This window comes from Salvia miltiorrhiza, chromosome 1 (genome assembly GCF_028751815.1).
Source record: "Salvia miltiorrhiza cultivar Shanhuang (shh) chromosome 1, IMPLAD_Smil_shh, whole genome shotgun sequence".
Lineage (NCBI taxonomy): Eukaryota > Viridiplantae > Streptophyta > Magnoliopsida > Lamiales > Lamiaceae > Salvia > Salvia miltiorrhiza.
The window spans coordinates 3,601,578-3,623,487 of NC_080387.1; the positions used below are offsets into that span (position 1 = coordinate 3,601,578).

The following is a 21,910-nucleotide window of genomic DNA, read 5'->3' on the forward strand; positions in this document are numbered from 1 at the left end:
TACCGATTATTTTGGTATACCGTTAAAGTGCGGTATACCGTGAAAGTACGGTATACCGAAATTCAGTAAGGTATACCGAAATAAAGGTACGGTAAAGGTTTTGTATATTCTCCATACCGTACTTAAGGTATACCGAACTAAGGTATACCGTATGTAAAGGTAAGGTAAATGTATGAATTTTCTCCATACCGGAGGTAAAGGTAAGGTATAAGGTATGGTCGATTTAATAAGGTATACCGTACCGTGCCACCCCTAAATTCACGCTTGAATTTAATAAAGTTTATTTTAAATTATTTTATTAGTTGAATAAAAACTAGTATTTCCTTTACCCTAAAAAAAATGTTTTAATTTGCCTATAAATATATGAATTACTCCAAATTCCATTTTTTAATCTATGCTAAAAAGATATATAAACTTTTAATTTTTTAAAATTTAACTCAAATTAGAATTTCGGTCGCTTAATAATAATGAAAGCATAAAATTAGTTACATGACTTTTCAAAACACCAAAGCTTATTGTAAGAGGCAAAACTCGTCATTAAATTGGAAAATAAGATTTTCATTTAAAAATAATGATTAAGAAAAGATGAAAAAATATAACTATTTTTTTCGTCCATTTTTATCATGTGTTTACTTGAGATGAAAATATTGGAAAATGCTAGAATTTATTTATTTTTTTTTTAGAATTACAAGAGATATCTAATATATAATCAAATAAGCAACTCGCATGCAGGCGAGACCTCTACACCACACAAAGGTGAAAAACAACCACACGCAGGCGGAACCACTACCCACATAAAAGGGGGAAAACTACCTGCACGCGGGCAGGATTGAACCCAAGACCTCTCACAAAGGAGAGTCTTTGGGTGCGCTGGAAAAATATTTTCATACATGTGAAAATGGTGAATATTGGAGAGAAAAAGAGCTGTCTGAGAAAATATTTCACTCTGCTCGGAGAAAATTTTCTATCATAGTAAACATGTGAAAATGGTGAAAAAAATCGTGAAAATATAATTTTTCTCTCCTTTTTCATCATAGTAAAAAAAAATTATTTTTTTAAAAACTGATTTTCTGACCACTGACCCCCTCCCCACAATTTTTTTTTCTCAAAAACTGATTTTCTGACCACTGACCCCCCCACCCCCCCCCCCCAAATTTTTTTTTTTGAAAAACTGATTTTTACATGCATTAAAAAATTACATGTTTTACATGCATATACTTTCGCACAAAAATGCATATACTTTTCACACAAAAATGCATTACATTTTTTGAAAAAATATAAATTTTTTTGGGGCTGGAGGGTGGGTGGGGGGTCAGCGGTCCGAAAATCAGTTTTTGAAAAAATTAAAAAAAAAATTGGGTGGGGGGTGGGTGGGTCAGCGACTCAACAATCTAGAGAAAATCAGTTTTGAAAAAATAAAAATAAATAAATAAAAAATTGGGGGTGGGGGTGGGGGGGTCAGTGGTCATAAAATCAGTTTAAAAAAAAATTGGGTGGGGGTGGGGGGTGGGGGGTGGGGTGGCGAAAATACCAAATTTATTAAAATGAAATGCATTTTTTGTATAATTTAATGCATTTTTATATAAAATCTTTATGCACTTTTATTTGATTTTATATGCATGTGAAACATGACTATTTTGGGGGGTGGTAATGGGGAGGGTTGGGGGGTGGTGTGGGGTGGGGTGGTGAAAATACCAAAACTGTAAAAATTAAATGCATTTTTCTGTTCAAAGTTATGCATTTCATGTGAAAACTTTATGCATCTTTGTGTGAAACTATATGCATATAAAATATATCTATTTTGAGAAAATCTAAAAAATATATATACTCCCTCCGTCCCTAAAATAACTTCCTCTTTTTCCATTTTGGGACGTCCCCCAAATAACTTCCTCTTTCTTTCTTTCCATTTTTGGAAACCTACCCCACCACTAATAATACTTTATTTATTCTTACTTTTCACTTTTCACCACTCTCAATACTAATTATAACACTTTTCACAACTTCCAATAAGTATATCACTTTTTCTCCACTATCAATACACTTTACAACTTTTTATTAAAATTTGTGCCGTCCCCAAAGAAGAAGCCATTTCAGGGACGGAGGGAGTATATTTTTTTAATTATTAAATCCGAAAATTACATTCCAATTTTACCTCTCCAGATTTTGCCTTGGAATGCCTTGTCAAGTGTCACCATCTTGATGCGCCACATGTCATAAATGTGTGGTCAAGATTTGGACCTACGGATCTATTATAAGCATTAGATACTACATGATCTCATTCCTATATATATATATATATACTACATGATCTCATTCCTATATATATATATAGAGTTGGGCTATAATAAAAACAGATTTTTTTGTATAAAATAGGAACGCATCTCATCCCTTGATTATTATAAATCTGATGGCTAGATTTCATCTCAATTTTCAGCCTTATTATACACGTTTTTTATGAATGAGGACATTTATGTAATTTATATATTCATTAAGTTGGTACAGCCGATTTTGATAATTGTTATCTTAATCTTACCATATCAAACCAAATCTTTTTTTCCCTACCAATTAACCTAATCCATTTGCACTATTTATCTCAATACGTCAATTAGCATCTGCAGCACATCAATTTCTTCATAAAAATTCAGAAAATCTTCTTTCATTTTCTACAGACTGAAAACTCACAAAATCTCAAGTTCCTTCAATTTTTTCATGGATTGAAAAACCAGATGGAGTCGCCTTGTTCGTGCTATATAATTAATATGTTAATATCAATATATTTTGTATAATTGTTATTATCTTGGAATGCAATTCGATGGCTTATTTTGTTTCGATTATGTACGACTGGATGTTATTAAATCATACACACATTTAGTAGATTCAGCGCATGAGTTAGTTTTACGTGAAGAACATGCTTTATCATTTCATAGATCACTGGAATTATCAGATTATTTAGTTCATACTTTATGACGTGCGGATTCAGTGCATGAGTGCATGAATCAGTTCATACGTACTATCGAATTGTCACGGTTCATACATTCGTTTGTATAATTCATTATGGTTTTGCCTATGAAATTAAACTCAGTTTATTCCTTATCTGCAATATGTGCTGAAATTAAACTCAGTTTCTTCGATTTTTTAATCATATTTTTATCTTTACAGTTTTTGACTTATTGCTTCTTCCACTTGTTTTTAAAACTAATTGTCCATTGGACCTCACGTTATTCAACGTTTTTCAATTTTAATTAATTATGTTATGCATCTAAATTCAGTTTTTGACTTATGATTCGTAAAAAACTTATTACTTAGATGCATACCTATGATTGCAAAAAAAAAACTTATTACTTAGATGCATAAAAAATACTGATGGTTCGTACAGTTACTATGAAAATTCATTTTGATATTATGTTAATTCATTCATTTATCCTGTTGATTCATTCCGTTATTCCAATATGCTAGTCATGACTACAAAGAAACTTATTCCATTATTCCACACATGTTAAATTTCCATTACTAATTAAATATTCATTCAGCATAATACTAACAAAATTATGTATGCATTCCATCATTAGTTTTTGGGTATGAATTCGACAACAAGCTCAATCACAAATACATCAATAACCAAATATCATGGATCTTAAAGCGTGAACATTGTCGGATAATCCTCATACGGTCTCACAACCCATTCTTTGTAGTTCACCATCCCCTCCTTGCATTTCTCGTGCCTTATCTTTTTGACGACTTCCACTGAAGACCCACTCCCGTCTGACGAATCTTCCGACGTCTCCTGCTCAGCATTGTCCACAACATCCATTTTCTTCCTCTTATTCAAGACCCCTAATTCATAAGGAACTCAAATTAAAACTTCCAGCAATGCTATTATACTATGAACTTTGCAAAAAAGAAGAAGAAGAAGTTATCACATACCTTCTAACATACTCTCCATCATAGCACGTTTCATATCCTTCATGAATTCATCATTCGTATGCTTTGTTCGTGCTGCATCAATACAGACAATTATTGATCGTCCCACGCTTTTAAAAAACTAATACAATATAATTTGATTCAAACCTTCTTTCCTTCTAGTTTCTTCAGCATCATCGTTTCTCTCCCTGATTATTATACCTTTCCCATTCTTCTGTGCAATATAAGTTGCGCTTCACATGACATTACATAACGTTACATATTTATATACTTACTTAACTCATTGATTCATTTAAAGAATATAAGCAGTTCATTCTACAAAATTTGTATAGCACATATAATGCCATCGTTGATTCATTTAAACAATATAAACAGTTCATTCTATTTACATGATGCATACATTAGTTCTTACTGATCATACAACAACTCGTTTGAATCCATCATAAAAAATTGTACCTATTAATGCAAGCATTAAAACTGATTCATTTCATACCTGACTACGATTCATACTATAATTACATGATTCATGATATAGTTATTGTGGTTCATCCCGAATACAATAATAATATAGGCAGCCCACACCACACACCTACTATCCATACTAAACCGGCAGCCGCAAATCCATGAAGACAAACATTAAAACAACAATAATTTTCTGTTCTGAACCATGAAATATCTCACTCTTAAAAAGGACAAAAATATAAGGTTCACCAATAAACAAGCTACTAAATCTACATAACCTCTTGAAAAATATAAAATTTGTGGGGGACCACCGAGTTTGGAACACAAAAATACCAATTCAATATAGCGACAATGACAGATCAAATTTCATACTGCTATGCAACATAAATATGTGTGTTTAACTCATTAAATAAAAAATCCTTTCTACATACACCTATCACTACTGCTTCGACCAAGATGCCGTTTTTTTAGCAGACAACAAAATTCAATCGAACCCCATGGACGAATCGAACATTCAACACCATTTCGCCATTTTTTCAACCAAAGAAACAAAAGATTAAATTAAAGAAAATAAAACACAACATCGTCATCTACATACCAGTTCTCTTTGATTTCGTAATCACCATTATAGCTAATTGCCCGGTAAATTCTTTTTTTCTCGGTTGTATGAATCGTCCGCTGGCAGCGGCGGAAGTGATGAAGTGAGAATAAACCCTACGAATAATAGTCTAGAATTTCTTCACAAAATTAGATTAGATATGTCAAAGATACGGTTCAACTCATCCAATCCCTTCACTTCGCAGGCAATTAAATTTCCAAATAAATGCGGCACTATTTTCGGAAGAAGGTTGGTGAAGATAAACAGCCGTTTTTTTTTTTTTACCAAAATAGCCTTCTGCGATTTTTATGTATGAATCACACATTGATTTAATTATAACCGATCCGTAAGTAAAAGATTAATCTGGACGGTACGATCAAATAAATCTATGGTTAAAATGTATTCCTATTTTAAACACTTAAGGGTGTTTTCACCCTAGCCCAACCCTATATATATATATATATATATATATATATATATATATATATATATATCTATTACTCCCTTCGTCCCACTCCAAATGTCCCATTTTCTATTTTGGGTTGTCCCACTCCAAATGTCCCATTTCCTTTTTTGGCAATACACTCTCTCTCTATACTTAATATTTAAACAATTTTCACCAACCCCACTTTATCTACTTTATACACATTTCTTAATCTCCGTGCCCAAAAGAAATGAGACATTTGGAGTGGGACGGAGGGAGTAAAATTTAAAAAATAATCAGATTTATGTAAGAAGACAATTTTGCCCTTCCCTATCGTTATAATTCTTAATACAATAGCTATTTTATTTTCAAAAAAAATTACTTATCGTGATTTTTTTGCTCACCTCTGCGTGGTGGCAACATCCAGGAGAGGCGGTGGCGGCAGAGCAGTGTCAATTCAGAGAGTCATTGACATCACCGACGAGAGGCTACAACAACGAAAAGGTTTACTATGTGAATATTGTGCTTCTTTATTGTTAATGTTCTTGAATTTACAACTAACTTGATGAATTCGCAACTCAAATATTGGTTAATCATTGATATATGTTAGCTCGTACAATTCACGACCAAGACTATTATTAGTTGTGAATTTTTTCTTTTAAGCTTAAACTAGCACACGCCCAACAATATTTTAAATAAATAAATATGCATATTAAATATATATAATTTAAATATAAATAAATATAAATATAAATCTGAAAAATAGTTTCACCGGTGAGTCGTAAGTGCATACATGCCATGTAATTTGAATAAACATGACAACAATTATTTTTATATGCATCAAAATTTTTATTTGTGTATTTTACTGACAAATATTTTTTATCAATGGGTTAGCAGAAAAAATAAAGGGTTGAATGTGTCATTCATTTTTTAAAAGTAAAATATGGAGTATATGACTTAAGTAAATAGACATGCTACTACAAAATTAAACTCTTCAATTTACTTTTATTTTATATTTTAAAGAGAATTGATAATAATTCTCCAATTAATCATTTTTTTGCTTCATAGATAAGTAATTGTCAATCTAATATTAAATTTAATTAAGAAATAATCATAACAAATATGTTAATATAAATAAATATAAAAATTCATATAAAAACACACTAAAAATTTAATAAATCTAAATCGTATTTGAAAATCTATTTTAATATATATATATATATAGTATATATATAAAAAATTATATTAATATAAAATTCACTTTAAAAAATTATCTTTAATTTAAAGAGTTCTAAAATGAATAAATATAAGTTTCATCTTTTTAGTTGCATTAAATTTTTATAAAAAAATATATATGAAAAATGAACGGAGAAAGAACCGTATAATTAAAAGAAATTAGAAAAGAGAAAGGAGAGATAAAAGATGAGAGAGAAAAAAAATGTAACTTTAATTAATAATAACTTATTCGTTTTAAATTTATTTTTAATTATTTTTATATCAAATTAAAGATCTTTTCGTTATCTTTAATTTAACATCCATGTTGAATATCTTTTTATTAATCAAAGTTGATGATTTTTATAAAAGAATCATAACAAAAAAAGAAAAATGAGGAGAGATAAATTTTGGTGGAAAAAAGTAGCCGTTATACTGCTCTTTTATATAATATATAGATTCACAATCAAGATTATTCTAGTTGTGAATTCTAGCTTTAGAGCTCGAATTCACAGCCAGTAATAATCTTGGTTGTGAGTTATAGCTTTAAAACTAAAATTCACAGGATACACTAATTATTCAATTGTAAATTCTAGAACAGCTTCTCAAAAATGGAAACGACAGTGTGGCAAGAACTTAGAACTAGTGTTGCCACGTTTAAACCGGAACCGGCGGGCCGACTCTGAACCGGCCCGGAAGTCAATGGTCCCGGCTCGGATCGTTGACCACGGGCCGGTTCCGGGACCGGCCCGCCTGGACGCACGGTCCGATTACGGTTCAGCATAGGAGAGGCCCGCGGTCCGCCAGGCCCGGCGCGGCAGGCGAGGCGCAGGCTGGTGTCAGGAGGGCAGGGGCGCAGCGGCAGGCAGCCTAGGCGCGCAGCTAAGGCCTTGACCGGCAGGGTTTGCTCAAATTCAAATTTTTCATTTTTTTTTTTAAATTCAAAATCATAATTCAAAATTTCCCCCACCCAATTTTATCTATAAATACCCCCCTTCTTCCACCTTCAAAATCATCTCATTGTGTTAACAATTCTACACTCTATTTTCTTCTCCTTCCAATTCTCCTCCATTCTTTATATGCTCTTGCTCTTGTTAAATTGTTCTTACTCTTGCTCTATAATTCTCTTGTTATTCTCTTGCTTAATTGTTTTACTTTATTGCTCTCATGTTTACATTGTATCCTTGTAATATTTTTTTGGTATATAGAATAAATTCAACAAAGAGCTCTATTTTTATGAATTCATTTGAATCTTTGATTGTCAATGTGTGTTAAATATTTTTCTTTTATTGTATTTCAATTCAATTGTCATTTAAAAAAAAAGATGACATAAAAAATAGAACAAACTAACTAGTAAGTTAGTTTCCACACATAAAGAAATAAAGACTAACTAGTAAGTAGTAAGTTAGTTTTCAATTCAATTGGTATTTTTCCTTTATTATAAATTTCCACACATAAAGAAATAAAGAATAAGATTTGTTTTGAATTTTTGATTGTCACTCGTAAGTTACTAAGTTATTATAATTATTTAAGATTTTTAAGTTGAGTAAATTTGAAAATTATTTTACTTGAGTAATTACAAGCTTTAAAAAACACAACATATATTTAAAAATTATATGACTATAGACTATAGTATAAGATTAAGTTATTAAGTTATTTAAGACTTTAAGTTGAGTAATTTTAACATTTTAAGTTTTTTAAATCATAATTTATAAGACTATATAGTATAAGTTGAGTAATTTTAACATTTTCAACATTTGTAAAGTAAAAATTATGAAATTTAAACACAAATAATTTAGTTTCATTAAAAAGAATACAAAAATAAATAAATAAAAAGGGAAAAGCCCGAGAACAACCGGTTTTTGGCCCGGCCCAGAACCGGCGGTTACGGGCCCGAAAACCGGCCCACTCAAAGACCAAAAGGGCCGGTTCAGGTTCGAGGATTTGACGGCCCGAAACCGGCGGTCCGAGGCCCGGTGGCTAGCCTACTTAGAACCTGAGGCAACGGTGTGAATCTAAGCAGCGACGTGACGATAGATCTAAAAATAGAGGTGAGATTTATGTGGTGTGACTTATAATAGGAGCAAGAGGCATGGCTCCAATTCCCAATTGGAAGCAAATGTGCGGCGAGGAGTCAGAACCTAAGGTGACGAAGCAGCGACAGATCTAGGAGTAGGAATGAGTTTTACAATGAATGTGAATTTGTATTGAAGGATGATAATTTTTAAGTTTTTTATCTTCTTAAAGATAAAATAGTAAGTGGTTAAATTTCATTTTTATACTATAATTCATGTAGTTATCGACAATTAATACTAATAAAAAATACTCCTTTGTTCATCAACCGCATCCCCATTTGACAATGACATGATTTTTTAAAGAAATTAATTGAGTGGGGGTGTGAATGGAATAAAAAATTTACTTTTTTATGAATGAATTTTACGTGCGATATAGTTGAAGATGAAAATGGGAATGCATTTGATGGGAAGCGAAAAGAGTAATATTTTTTTTGATTAATTTGAAAAGGGCACATAAGAGTAGCATCAAAATTTGTTCTTACACCAAACTAGATTTGCCATTCGTGCGATGCACGAACAATCTTTTATACTATTAAAATTTTAAATTATATATAAAAAATTATATGAAGGGTGTGTGTAAGGAACTTAAAATTATATGGATAGTATATATAATCGTGTAAGAAATTTAAAATTATAACAAATTTGAATTTCAATATATATATATATATATATATATATATATATATATATATATATATATATATATATATTCAAACCACCTATTAAATCTATTAAAATTTACCCATATTTAATTTTATAATTATTGCCTTATTATAATATATTTACATAGAAATATGTAAAATGGAATATTAATATTGGTCCCTACAAAAAAAAAACACGGTGGTTACCAAGTCAATAATAAACGGTTAATTTGATTAACATAGTTATTTGTACTTTTTACAAAATTGCAATTCAAATTAATTTGAAATTAAAAGTTGCCTTTTGATTATTGATTTTGTATTGAATTGAGAAATTGGTGGACATTTATTTTAATTTTGAATTATTTTGCATAACATAATTTATTTTGTTTGACCGTGTATAGTGGATTGAGTAATTTCAATTTAATGGCGTGGAATTAGTTCATCCATGAATCTAATGGTGAATTAGTAGGGTATGAGTGTATTCTAATTTATTTATAACCTTTATATTACATATATTTTCAAAATTGCCATTGAAATTGATTTGAAATCAATTTCTAATTGAAAACTGCTGTTTTAATATAGTATAGATAAAGACACCGATTCTAATTGCGGAGGATGGGTATTTCATCGACAAGAGGGCCCACGAGAGTAGCAACTTCATGTGTATATTCCCAACTACCAAAATACAAAATTCAAGTCTGCAATAATCTCATACGACATCTTCCCACCCACAAAAAGGGGACCAACCAAAAACAAAGTACGACAAACAACAAAATATACAAGGACAAAAATGCAGAAGATGATGCCAGTCACTATCTTTCATGTTCAAATGCACAATGCAGACTAAAACAACATGTGAGAAGTGGAGACAAAAGATTTTATGACCATATTTTTGTCTGTTCAGAACGATACGATTCTCTCTCTCGGAATTTATTGGTGTGATATACACTGACTAGCAAGTTGAACCCAAGCGAATTCCTCTTTGTAACTCACACCTCCTTCACACGAGGCCTCACATGTGTACACGGCAATGGTGGCCCAGTCGAGAGAATCTTCGCCGTCTTTCACATGGAAGAAATACAGTATCTGGGGTAAGACCTGAAACCAGATATCAACAAGAGCAGCAGAATCAGCAAACCTTCTCAAGGGAGAATCAAATGCCGTTGCTGACGAAAGCCAGCAATTTCTAGTTTGCACTTTATTGGACTTCATGTGAATGGCAGAACCACTAATTGATTGATAATGAGGTCGCACCTGAAATTCAAAAGCACGTGTGCTGCCACAATGGTTACACCTAGGGATATCGGTTTTTGATGGTCGGCCACTAGAAACTGGCCATAATGGCTTTGCTTGAGAGGAGCTAGAGTATCTGCTCATCAAACAAACAGATCTCAAGTTAAGAAAGCAACAGATGATTCTAGCAACTTGTTTCAAAGATTTGGCTAGACACAGACGAAAGTGGAGACATAGTTCGTTATATTCAATTCCAACTGATCACCTCAAGACTTGTTCGGGAGCTGAAGATATTCTCTCTTGGAAAGATGCCCAACTACTATTGTCATCAGATGCCTAAGCAATAATTAAAAAACTAAGAATTAAAGAACTCATTAAAGTATAAGGCCAGAAATAACAGGTTACATTACAAGGAAGAAAAAAAAATCACCTGGAAATATTTCATTAGATTTCCATCAGAACCCTCTGTTCGGCTTCTAGAAACCAATGCATTACCAGATCCATTATCATTGGACATTGGCTCATCAAAGTCACACTCATCCTCACATGTGATCTCATACTCGGGCCAAAGGGAGTTGCTTGCAGCTGTTTGCCAATAAAAATCATGAAACCAAGTTACATCAGAAAAAATGCTCTAAACATTATTGGAACCCAAAGCAATAGTTAAGGAACTTCCTGCAATCCAATAACGTGTCACTCCACTACCCAGGATACACTCCCCCTTAAACATGGAAGATAAGTACTAAGCATATCCTATCGTAAATAGCATTTGACTGGAAAATGCATTTAAAGTTGAGCACAACATCTGAATTTAGAGGAATATTTTTTCTTGCAAATAAGCATATGAGCATGGATCCAATTCAACTACCAACACAAGCCACATACTATAATCATTTGTCTAGCGTAGAACTATTACCTAATTCAGACTCCTTGCCAGATGCCTCCAACTGTTGGCATAAGACTTTATGACTTGAGCTACTGGATCGCCAATGAGCAGCCTGCAAGTATTCCATTTATTACCTAAAGCTCAAAACCATATTTCATGCATAGATGAAATAAGTTAAGTACCTGGTGTTTCCCAGAACAATAGCGCACTCTTTTACAGCCACTACAAATTTTGTCTCCTTTCCATGCACGACACCAATCACATAGCATTGCTGGAACAGTCTAGCGAGCATCAGTGTACATGCAAATTAATATGTTACATAAAATCATAACATCCAGCCTCTACAACTACAATGATAGAGATCACTTTAAGAGATAAGATTTAAAAAAATAACAAAAGAGTAGCTCTTATTAGAAACATTCTGGTAAACAAACTGAAGGAACAACATCCTCTTATCTAAAAGAGTTCCTGTTTGGCTATTTCCCAACCCTTAAGCCCATGAAGAGTCCAATACATCTGAGCGAGTAACCAAACAGAGGATAATCTAAAACAATTATAAAAGATAAAGAAATAACTAAGCAGGCCCCTCCAACCGACTTGCATGATCACGGGTACATCATACACCCTGTACACTATCCCATCTTTCAAGCTCAATAGCACTTCTCAATTTCTCTCATTCCTAGGTGCACATGTCATCTTGTTTCCGCAAAATTTCTACCTATCCGAGCTATTTGCACCCCTATTTTAGCTATATAGTTCTGGGGAAAAGAGAATGGCCATTAAAGTCCTCGTCACAGGAATAGTATGAGTACCGTAAAAAGAATTTTCAACCAAATCAACAATCAGTAAACAGGACATGTACCTAAAAATAACCCAAAAAAAAAGTACCTCCAGCTGTCAATGGCTGCTGGCTCCCGTCTCCAGCAGGCGCCTCACTGGAGTAAAAGGGGTTCGCCCGTGGTAATTGACACCGAAAAACTTTGATACTGTTAAGCCATTTTGTTATCAGAAACACAACGTAGCAGGTAATATGTCAATAGATCATTTTAACTGTACATGAATTGTAACAATTTCCAGGGATAACAAATGAGAAATATGTACCTTCTGGACTGGACTTCTGGTGACCTCTTCCACTGCTCGTGCTGATCACGAAGCAGACAGGACATCGACGTACACATGAAAACGAACAATGTTCGGTGAAAAGTTGATTCCTCGGGTAAAGGTGCGTAAACCTACTCAAACAACATATTAAGAAATAGACATTGGATTCGTTTACAGGATCCAATAATATATACACTTGACTATATTTATCACATGTAATCCCCAAAACTTATATATCTATTTCATTACTACACCTGAAGCAGAAACTGCAAAGGCTCACTGCAAAAATCACAGAGACTGGAGCTTCCCGAAGGCAAATTAATGGGGTCCAACCATGCCTAAATCACAAAAAGAATATCATGATCATATTTCATTATCCTCAAAATAATCCTTAAAACAATAACAATATGAATGCATATACTCTTCATGTACATTAACATTACCAGGAAACAAACACATATAGCTAGATAAGTGATATTTGATCAAATCTATATATTATATGAAAGAGCAGTTTCTAACTGCTATTTTTTACGCCATTTTTAGGAGTTATTTCTGACAATAAAGTTGAGCAATTTCTTCTTCCGCCGTTGAGGTAACGTGATGAAGCTGAGTGGTTCCTTTTTCAACCGTAAACATGGAGCAATTTTTTTTTTTAATATACTCTCATGTGATAAGAGATTAGTCATTTAACCCTCTATTAGTTTTTCTCTAAACTCCCCATTTGCTCTCTATCCATATGGCCCTCTCAAATTCTGGAAGGATATCTTCACAACCCCCTAAGTGACTATCTCAAAAATCTTTCAATCTCAAAATTTATGTTTTTCAGTAGAACCAATCAACATGCCTCGGAGATTGACGAGCTACTTCCGTAGGAAATGCAGCTAGAAAATTCAAATCCCAAAGTCAATTCTCAAAATTAACAATTTAAATTACCGGAGCGCCACCAGCTTTACTCGGGAAGTATTGGCGGCGCGATGACCACGGATTTTTGGGCTTCTCCGCAAACCCTAAAGTCATGGGAATCTGATCTTCTTCATCGTCAATTTCATCACTGTCTGCATCCTCTGGCTCGTCGTTAGGAGCTCCGCCTTCATCCTCCTCGTCACTGAGAGATGATATCTGCAAAGATTTGAGCTTCTCTTCTTCGAAATCAATGTCCATTTCTGTCGAGTAACTTCGCAACTTTCCGTTTACGAGCTACTTCAATCGCATTGGACAAAATTGACCGTTTATCGCCGGCGAAAAAGTTAGGGTTTTAGGGTTTTGCGCCAAAAATTTCTGTTGATATTTCGTAATTGGGAAATAAATTTAATGGGCTTTTTAATAAAGGAGGCCCATAAGCTAATTCATCGTAAGTGAGGCCCATATATTCGTGCCTAGTTTATTCTAAATCATGATTTAGCTTTAAAACCTGCGATTAATTTTGAACTAGCCCAGTATAAAAAATTGTATGTTAAAATCGTTTTCCATAAAAAACAGAGCCGACCATTTTTTAAAAAGGGGTTATTGCCGGAAAATACATGTAGTTTGTCAATTTTATGGTTTATAACATGACCTTATAATTTGACCAGAAAATACACCAATTTTCAATTTAATTGCAATTATAACATGACTTTATAGTCTGACAAGAAAATACACCAAGTTTCAATTTAATCTCAATCATAACATGACCTTATTTAGATTATTGTTCATCATAGATGTATTAATATTTATTGTAACTTCATATTAAATTGTTATGTATAAAATATTGTTAATTGATTGATTTATTTTTATAAAAATTAAGTTAAAATATATTTCTACATTTTCAACACACAAAATGCATATATATAAATTTGATTTTAATATTCTATTAATATATTACATATATAATAAGTATTTATCTATTTAAATTATGAAATTATAAAATATTAGGACCAATAAATAATTTAGGTACATATGTAATAGGAACTATGTTAAAAAGTAAATAATATTATATATTGTTTACATATTCATCAAATATATATCTATATATATACATATATATATATATAGTATATTGTGAGATGAAAAGAAAATTAAAAATATTTAATGTTAAATTTTTATATTATTATACTAAATTAATTATAAAGTCATGTTATAATGACAATTAAATTGAAAACTGGTGTATTTTCTGGTCAAGCTACAAATAAGTCATGTTATAATTGCGATTTAATTGAAAATTGGTGTATTTTCTGGTCAAATTATAAGGTCATGTTATAAACCAGAAAATTGACAAACTATATGTATTTTCCGGCAATAACCCCTTTTAAAAATCAGTCTTTAATCAGTATTGATGTTGAGTAATTTAATTTTATTTTAAATTCTAGTAAATCATATGCATCGAGTTTTTCCCGCTTCAACCAAAAACTTAAAAAGGAACCTAGCGACTGAAAAAAAAAATATATTACTCATCACTTATCAGTACATTCATTCACAATGAAACCTCTCTGTATTTATCTTTACATAACAGTGTCAATGAAATTAGTTCACACTTGTAATCAAATCAGAAAATTCCAAAAGAAGAAGAAAGAAAGAAAAAAAAAAGCTGGACAACTTCCTAAAAATATCCAGCAATCCATAATACATGTTGGCTTCTATTTTCACAACAAATAAGGAAAAAATAAAAATTATATTGATCACATAATACAGAATACTAGCAACTGGAATCATTGCTGTGGCGCCTATAATATGAATAAATGAAACAACAAAAAGAAAAAAGAAAACTCTACATTCGCCCTTTCAAAGGACTGCTCTTTTATTTCCTCAACCCTGTTTTTCTTTTCATTTCAGCAGTTTGCCTACTGCCAATCCTCTGTAGTGGAGGAGCTACAGCAACTGCTTTTCGAGACGGTGATGGGCCGCCCAACTTCGGGATCATGCTCCTGATGTACATAAAAAAAAAAAAAAAAAAAATTATTAGCAAAAAAGTGTCGAGAAAATGAATTCAAACTAGATGTGTTGCTGTTAGAAGTTGAGTTTACCTGAGTTCTGGACTTTTTGTTAGTTTAGCATGAGGTTTTTTGACATTCTGTCCAGTCCCATTGCCGAAGCTTCCGAGTTTGGAATGGTTAAACTGCCAGAGCAAATCTGGCTCGGATGAATCGCTGGTTCCAGCATCAAGCTCGTCCAGATCATCAGTTGGGCTAACATCAACTTGGTGATTGTTTGCAGGAAGTAGTATGCTGCATGGATTATTCTCAGGGTATGCATTGCCATTGGTGGGATTCCAACAAACGAATGGGTTTTCAACCCCAACGGGGTCTTGCTTATTCACCATAAGCTTGTCTACCCACTCACCAGAGCCCAGTTCTCTATCATCATCATCCCCGTTGTTTTCTTGGTGCTGGTTGCTGAAAGGTGGCCAGCTCGGGGAATTCCCCAGAAGGTCGTCTAAATCCAAACTTTGCTTCTTTTGCCTTGTTTTCTTGTTGCTACGAGCCTGTGAATTCAAGGGATATCAAATCTCAAATTTCAGTTTTAGAAATTAGGAGAATATAGGATTTGTAACGTAGTATGATTTTGTGATACTATGTTGCAGATGCTACTAATGGTTGTCTCTAGACATCAGAGCCTGAATTTTCTGCTTCTTGCATTCAACGATAAACTCTCCAACGTGTTACAATTACACTTTCATTTTTCATATTGTGCTATTGACACGAAAACATCTCCAACCATACCCTCAGCCTTATATATGAAATTGCAATGGAGGAAATGAATGGAAGTCATTTACCTCTATGTTGCCTACTTCTTCCATTGGCTTCCTCGTGCCAATCGGAGATGCCAACCCTACGTTTCTAGCATTCATAGTCGTGTTACAAGGCGACAGCTGGAAGCTACATGGACTAGCGGTGCCAGATGCTTTCTGCTGCATGGAGACGGGCTCTCCCTCTTTCCTTGCTAAGGCGGCTTTGAGACTGGCAACCTACCACACAGATAGAACTATTTTAGCAGTGATCATAACCAATCGAGCAAAAGAATGAACACAAGAAGAGGAACGTGAGAAGCACCTGTTCCCTGAGTTCTTTAACCTCTGATGAATCCTTATTCACACGTGCAGCACCAAGTTCGACAGTGGCTACACGCTCAGCAAATTTAAGTGTGCTGATGGTCTCTCCAACGGCATCTGGCTCGGGACTTATGTGGACGAACATCAATGTCTTCGCCTGCCCTCCTATTATCAGACCAAAGATTGAGAACAATGTTGAAAGAAAGTTGGCCAGTTTCGAGGATATGCTAATCCTTACCAAGTGAATCTTGCAGCAGCTGTGTTAGTTTACTATTCCTGTAGGGGACATGTGAATTCTTTTGTGCAAGAGATGATATCACATCGCCCAACGCAGAGAGAGATCTATTGATGTGTTGAGCCTCTTTTAGTCTGTCGCCAGTCACTTCAGATTTGTCGACTCTCTCACTTCCGGCCAAATCAACAAGATGCATGCAACCTCGGATAATAGTTCCCGAAGTCAAATCTCTCCCTTGGACATGAACTGTTAAACAGCTGCAATAACGAGAAGTTCATACCACAAAGTTACTCCAGATATGTTAGTTTTGTTTCAAATTTGCTCACCTGTGAGAGCGACTACTGCGGTCATTAAGTGCTGTTGCCCCTACTGCACGGTTCCTGTGACCGAGGTTCATCAATTCAAGAACATCAGATGTTGAAGAGACGTGGACCAAGCTGGCATCGGGCACACTGAGTCCTGTCTGAGAACTGTTGCGTATTTCTAATGTGTTCTTAATTAAGGAATCATCTAAATGATACCTCATCTAACCATAATATTTCATCAGGACACTGGTATAAAAGATTATTCTGGTTAAAAACTTCAACCAGATCATAATGGACTTTATCAGGTAAGAAAATAATAGAGAAAAGGATATCTTTTGTTTAATCCATCAGTAACAAGAAGATCCCGAACTTGTTCATTGTAAATCTCAATCATCTGAACAGACACATCATAGAAGAAAGTGTCCTTTCTTTGCTCGGCAAGCATGAACAGATCACTCAAGGCCCTGTAATTCACCCCTTGGCTCATCTCTGTGAGATCCTTGGGTCCACTCTGGATAACATAGGAACAAAATCAACAACGCCGTTCATCTTTCAAATAGTCAAAGAGAACATCTCTAATGGAAAAGAAAAAAAGTGGTTGCTATATTACCATAGTGAAAGTTTTCCCAGATCCTGTTTGGCCATAGGCGAAAATGCAAACATTGTAACCATCAAGAACCGATCTTACTAGTGGTTGAGTGTCTGAAAATACCTCCTCTGCATGGAGATAACAGTGCGATGTGAAGATTTTGTCAAACTTCAAATAGTAGCAGGGTGAAAACCCCAGATTTAAGACCTAACCTTGCGTTGCAGAAGGCCCAAACACTTTGTTGAAGTTGAAGGATTTCCGTACTTTCCCATTCTTTGCCAAAGTGTTTATTGTTATAACTCCTTCCTCAATATGATCCACAGTACTCATGTAATTATTCTGTCCCGGCAAGAATGGTCTGACACGACAATAGACTCTTATGCTTCCTGATTGAATACAACATCAAAACATGAAGTTAATAAAAAACAGTGGCGTAAGGATGAGAAAACTAAGAGCATACACTAGTAAGAAGCACTTGTATTACCCTTTAGGTCTTGGACTTGATTATAAAGCTTCCGATTTTCCTCTAAAACTCTATGATAACCCGAAGCAGCATATGCTAGCCCATGAATATGGAAGCCTGTCAAAATAACACCCAAACCATCAATAAAAGTGAAAAAATGAAACTTGATTTTTCTTTCTAACAACACACCATAGGAGCCCTTCCACTCATTCACTGCTAATTAAATATAAAATGTTGAAATGCCTACCAAGATTGTGCATATCTTCATTGAATTTCATTTGCATGAATTGCATACCAGCTTTTGTAGTAGAAAGAGTTTGCTTTAGTATCTGAAACAAATAATCATGTCAACAATCTTATCAGCTTAAATACGAACAGGAAAGAACATGTCAATAATAATAGAGAATATATCTAATTTGATTGGTTCATACCTGCATATCTTTTTGCTGCTGGTTAACAAATCTTCCGTAGGCTTCGTTGTCACAATCTCTATTTATTTCCAAATCTTCATTTGAGATCGCAGCATTCTTTTGTTCAAGCATTTTGAAAACAATGATGAACTTGTTAGTTAACCGAAAATAAATGCATGAAGAACAAGAGAAGTTGATCATCTACTAATTTATTCTTCTATTTAAAAAAAACAAATATTACCTGTAAACTAGATGAAGGCAGCTTTATCACAGATTTGTTACTATCAGAAATATTTGAGTCTCTAAAATTGTCCTTCTTCTGTTACAAGAGCAAACATACACGACATAATGCAATGAAGTTTTATAAGAATTTGAAGTATCATTTTTCAATGTGATCTTTCACAAACGTATAAGATTGTGGCTTAAAATAATTTAAATGTTGCATGTGAAAAGTAACATAAACTGCAAAGAGAACTACTAACCAATCCATTTTGGCCTGAAACATGGTGTTCAAACTCCTCCATGACCTTACTCAATACAGATTCGACAAGCTGCAAAACAGAGAATAAGCCAACTTTAAATGAAGGATTGTCACAACATATTCGTAAACTATAAATCAACAAAAACATCGAAATAATACTGACGTGCACACAGAATTTATACTATATTGAACCTAGTTCACACATATCTTACATTTGGAACCTCTTCAGGCTTCTTATCTAAAAGAATTGCGCGAACAAGCTTACTCAACGAGGAACTGGGCTGCAAAAACGAAGATAATAAAACTCATGAGTATAGTCTTACAGATTCTATACATCATTGGCACTGAAGGAGACTCATTGCTCACTTCAATTAACTGGACATACCACTTTGTTATTATCTTTGATGTCTCTATGCACACCATTTAGCAATTTCTCATTTGCAGATGAGCTTCTTGAAAGAGAACTCATGAATGGCTCAGAATTCTTGCGAACAAACTGTTTACCAGATGTAGCGGGCTTAACATTCCCACCAAATTTCCAAACCCCATTTCCTCCCGACTGTTTCCATTCATAGTAGGACTTAAGTGCCAAAACACAATTCACAATCCTCGAAGATTTTCCTCCCTGAAAAAACAATCAGCAATGTTCAACCATTCTTGACCAATTAGTCCTATTCTCAAATCAATTTCGATGAAACAATAGAGAGTTCAGATCATCTACTATCATTTAGTATAAATGCAAATAGCAAATAAAAGCAAGTACCTGCTCCAGATCAGAGGCCTCGAAAGTTGGTATCCCCCTCTCTTGCACGGCTACAAGAAAATTCCTCACATTCTCAAAGTACTGATAAGCTGACAATGCAGCACCATCAGGTATAAGTGCAGCATCGCATGGACTTTCGACTACCTGAAACAAATGAATTGAGATCAATCCTTGGCATGACTTTTTGGAGGAAAAACACACTAGTTTCGAAATATATATATATATATATATATATATATATATATATATATATATATATATATATATATAGTTCACCTTTAGCACAGCTCCTTGTTGAATTCTATTGAGTACATTGCAGAGAATTATCCCACTTCTTAATCCGAGCCTAAATTCTTCCTCGGAAGGCTCTGCTGGTAAGTCTCTAGCACCAACTACTCCAACCACTTTTCTCAGCCACGCCGCAGCTTCAAATCTTCTGATTGCTGCACATATATAGAAATTTACAATCTTAGATTCTTCCCTTCATCAGAGATATAAAAGAAGAGTAATTATATTATATTAATTCAAAAGTTAAATCTATATATTATATAAAAACACAGTTCTCAGCAGTTTTTTTCCCCGGCAAAATCAGTAGTTATATTTAAAAAAGCAGGTATTGATCACGATTGTATCATTCAAATAACACCATCAACGTCTCAAACCCACGTTCAGCCCACTAATTCTTAGAACTTGGTTATTTCTCTTCCTCTCATACACGTCCACTCCCAATCTATGCCACCTACATACAACAATGCAAAGTAGCAGCTAGAAGGAATTTCAGAAGACACTCTCAAAATCATGGGTACCCAGGAGGTGAATCAGAAGCGAAGAGTATGAACAATTGGATTAAAAATGTCTCTTCTATTTTACTAGATAGATATAGAATATCATATGTCTCTTTTTCCTAACCTGCTGAAACTATGTTTGCTGCTCTTGCAGGTAAATCTCACTGTGGAAGTTATAAACCGCCTACTCACCTAGCGAGAAGAAGACCAAATTTGCAGGTGCGAAACAATAAAAAATTTCATTTCAAATTCAAAATTTGTTTCGTTCTTGATAAGTTTTTGAACAGTTTCTACAACGGATTGGTACTGGTCAGCAAAATAATCGAATCTAGTTATAATAGAAAGGAAGTAAAATAGAATAATACATTAGAGTTTGTTAAAAAAATCAATGCCGGCAGGCGGCAGCTCCCAACGTCATCTCCTCATCGAATCTTTTATCGTGTGAAGAAAAAAAGAGAAAAAAATTCGAGAATTACCGGCTTCTTCTGCCCTGCGAGCATCGAAATCGAGATCGCGGGATCGATTCTCGTGTTGCTGGAGAACATCCTCCACAACTGATGCCACCGAGAACGAATAACCTTCAGCCGCCGCCATTCTCAATTCCTTCCAATACAAGCTAACCGAAAAATCTCAATTTCTCAATTCAACACGAACCGAAACATCCACAAAACAAACAAATCGATTGAGCTTCGGAGTAATTAATATCTGCGCCCGACGAGAATGGGAAAGCAAAATGAAGAACAACGAATGATGATGATCAGTTCAACAATGCATACATACAGGGAAAATAATCGGTAGCTTTTATCTCACTCTACAACAACACCACAGTTGTGAGTAGGCATTCGGTCATGGCTTCCTCGCCTTTTCTCTCTCTCTATCTCTTAAAACTTTAAAAGCTACTTCTCTGCTTTATACTGTTACCGGTAACGATAATATGAGTGTGCATCACTTTTTGAATATAGTTTTGCCACGTTCACGAACCTCACTCCGAACCTCAAGGCTCCGAGCCCAACCGCTCAAGTTTTATTTTTCTTCACTTTCGCCTTCAGCTTTTCAATAATTTAATAGGAGTGGAATCGGAAAAATACTTTTCTTGGTTAGGTTTTTACTTTTCGTAGTAAAATTTTATTTATATATAAGAGGAAAAATACTTACTCCCTTCGAATATTTTTTTTATTTTTTTTATTTCTGATTATTGAATACAATAATGGGAAAACACCTCCAACATTTTATGCTTTGATTTCTATTCATTAATTCTCCTAATAAAAAAAGCTCCACATGGCATTACTACACTTTCCTTTG

General features: G+C 34.0%; 2 protein-coding genes across 2 annotated transcripts; both read right to left on the bottom strand.

Annotated features, from left to right (window-relative positions):
* Positions 1–9,978: 9,978 nt before the first annotated feature.
* Positions 9,979–13,846, bottom strand: LOC131007309 (uncharacterized). The gene is made up of 10 exons (XM_057934450.1): positions 13,487–13,846; positions 12,808–12,891; positions 12,554–12,684; positions 12,341–12,438; positions 11,635–11,723; positions 11,483–11,564; positions 10,997–11,151; positions 10,832–10,902; positions 10,588–10,702; positions 9,979–10,431 (listed from the first exon to the last, which is right to left on the bottom strand). Exons 1-10 carry the CDS (start codon positions 13,712–13,714, stop codon positions 10,264–10,266), a joined length of 1,221 nt encoding a protein of 406 aa, XP_057790433.1. The 5' UTR covers positions 13,715–13,846; the 3' UTR covers positions 9,979–10,263.
* Positions 13,847–14,959: 1,113 nt separating this feature from the next.
* LOC131007308 (kinesin-like protein KIN-14I) lies at positions 14,960–21,493 on the bottom strand. Its single transcript, XM_057934449.1, has 20 exons — positions 21,389–21,493; positions 21,085–21,313; positions 20,100–20,266; positions 19,824–19,967; positions 19,446–19,685; positions 19,273–19,341; positions 19,062–19,130; positions 18,821–18,898; positions 18,601–18,696; positions 18,417–18,498; positions 18,191–18,286; positions 17,919–18,092; positions 17,728–17,834; positions 17,448–17,628; positions 17,139–17,298; positions 16,816–17,069; positions 16,579–16,742; positions 16,302–16,493; positions 15,553–16,010; positions 14,960–15,453 (listed from the first exon to the last, which is right to left on the bottom strand). Exons 2-20 carry the CDS (start codon positions 21,200–21,202, stop codon positions 15,327–15,329), a joined length of 2,976 nt encoding a protein of 991 aa, XP_057790432.1. The 5' UTR covers positions 21,203–21,313; positions 21,389–21,493; the 3' UTR covers positions 14,960–15,326.
* Between the last annotated feature and the right edge of the window lie 417 nt (positions 21,494–21,910).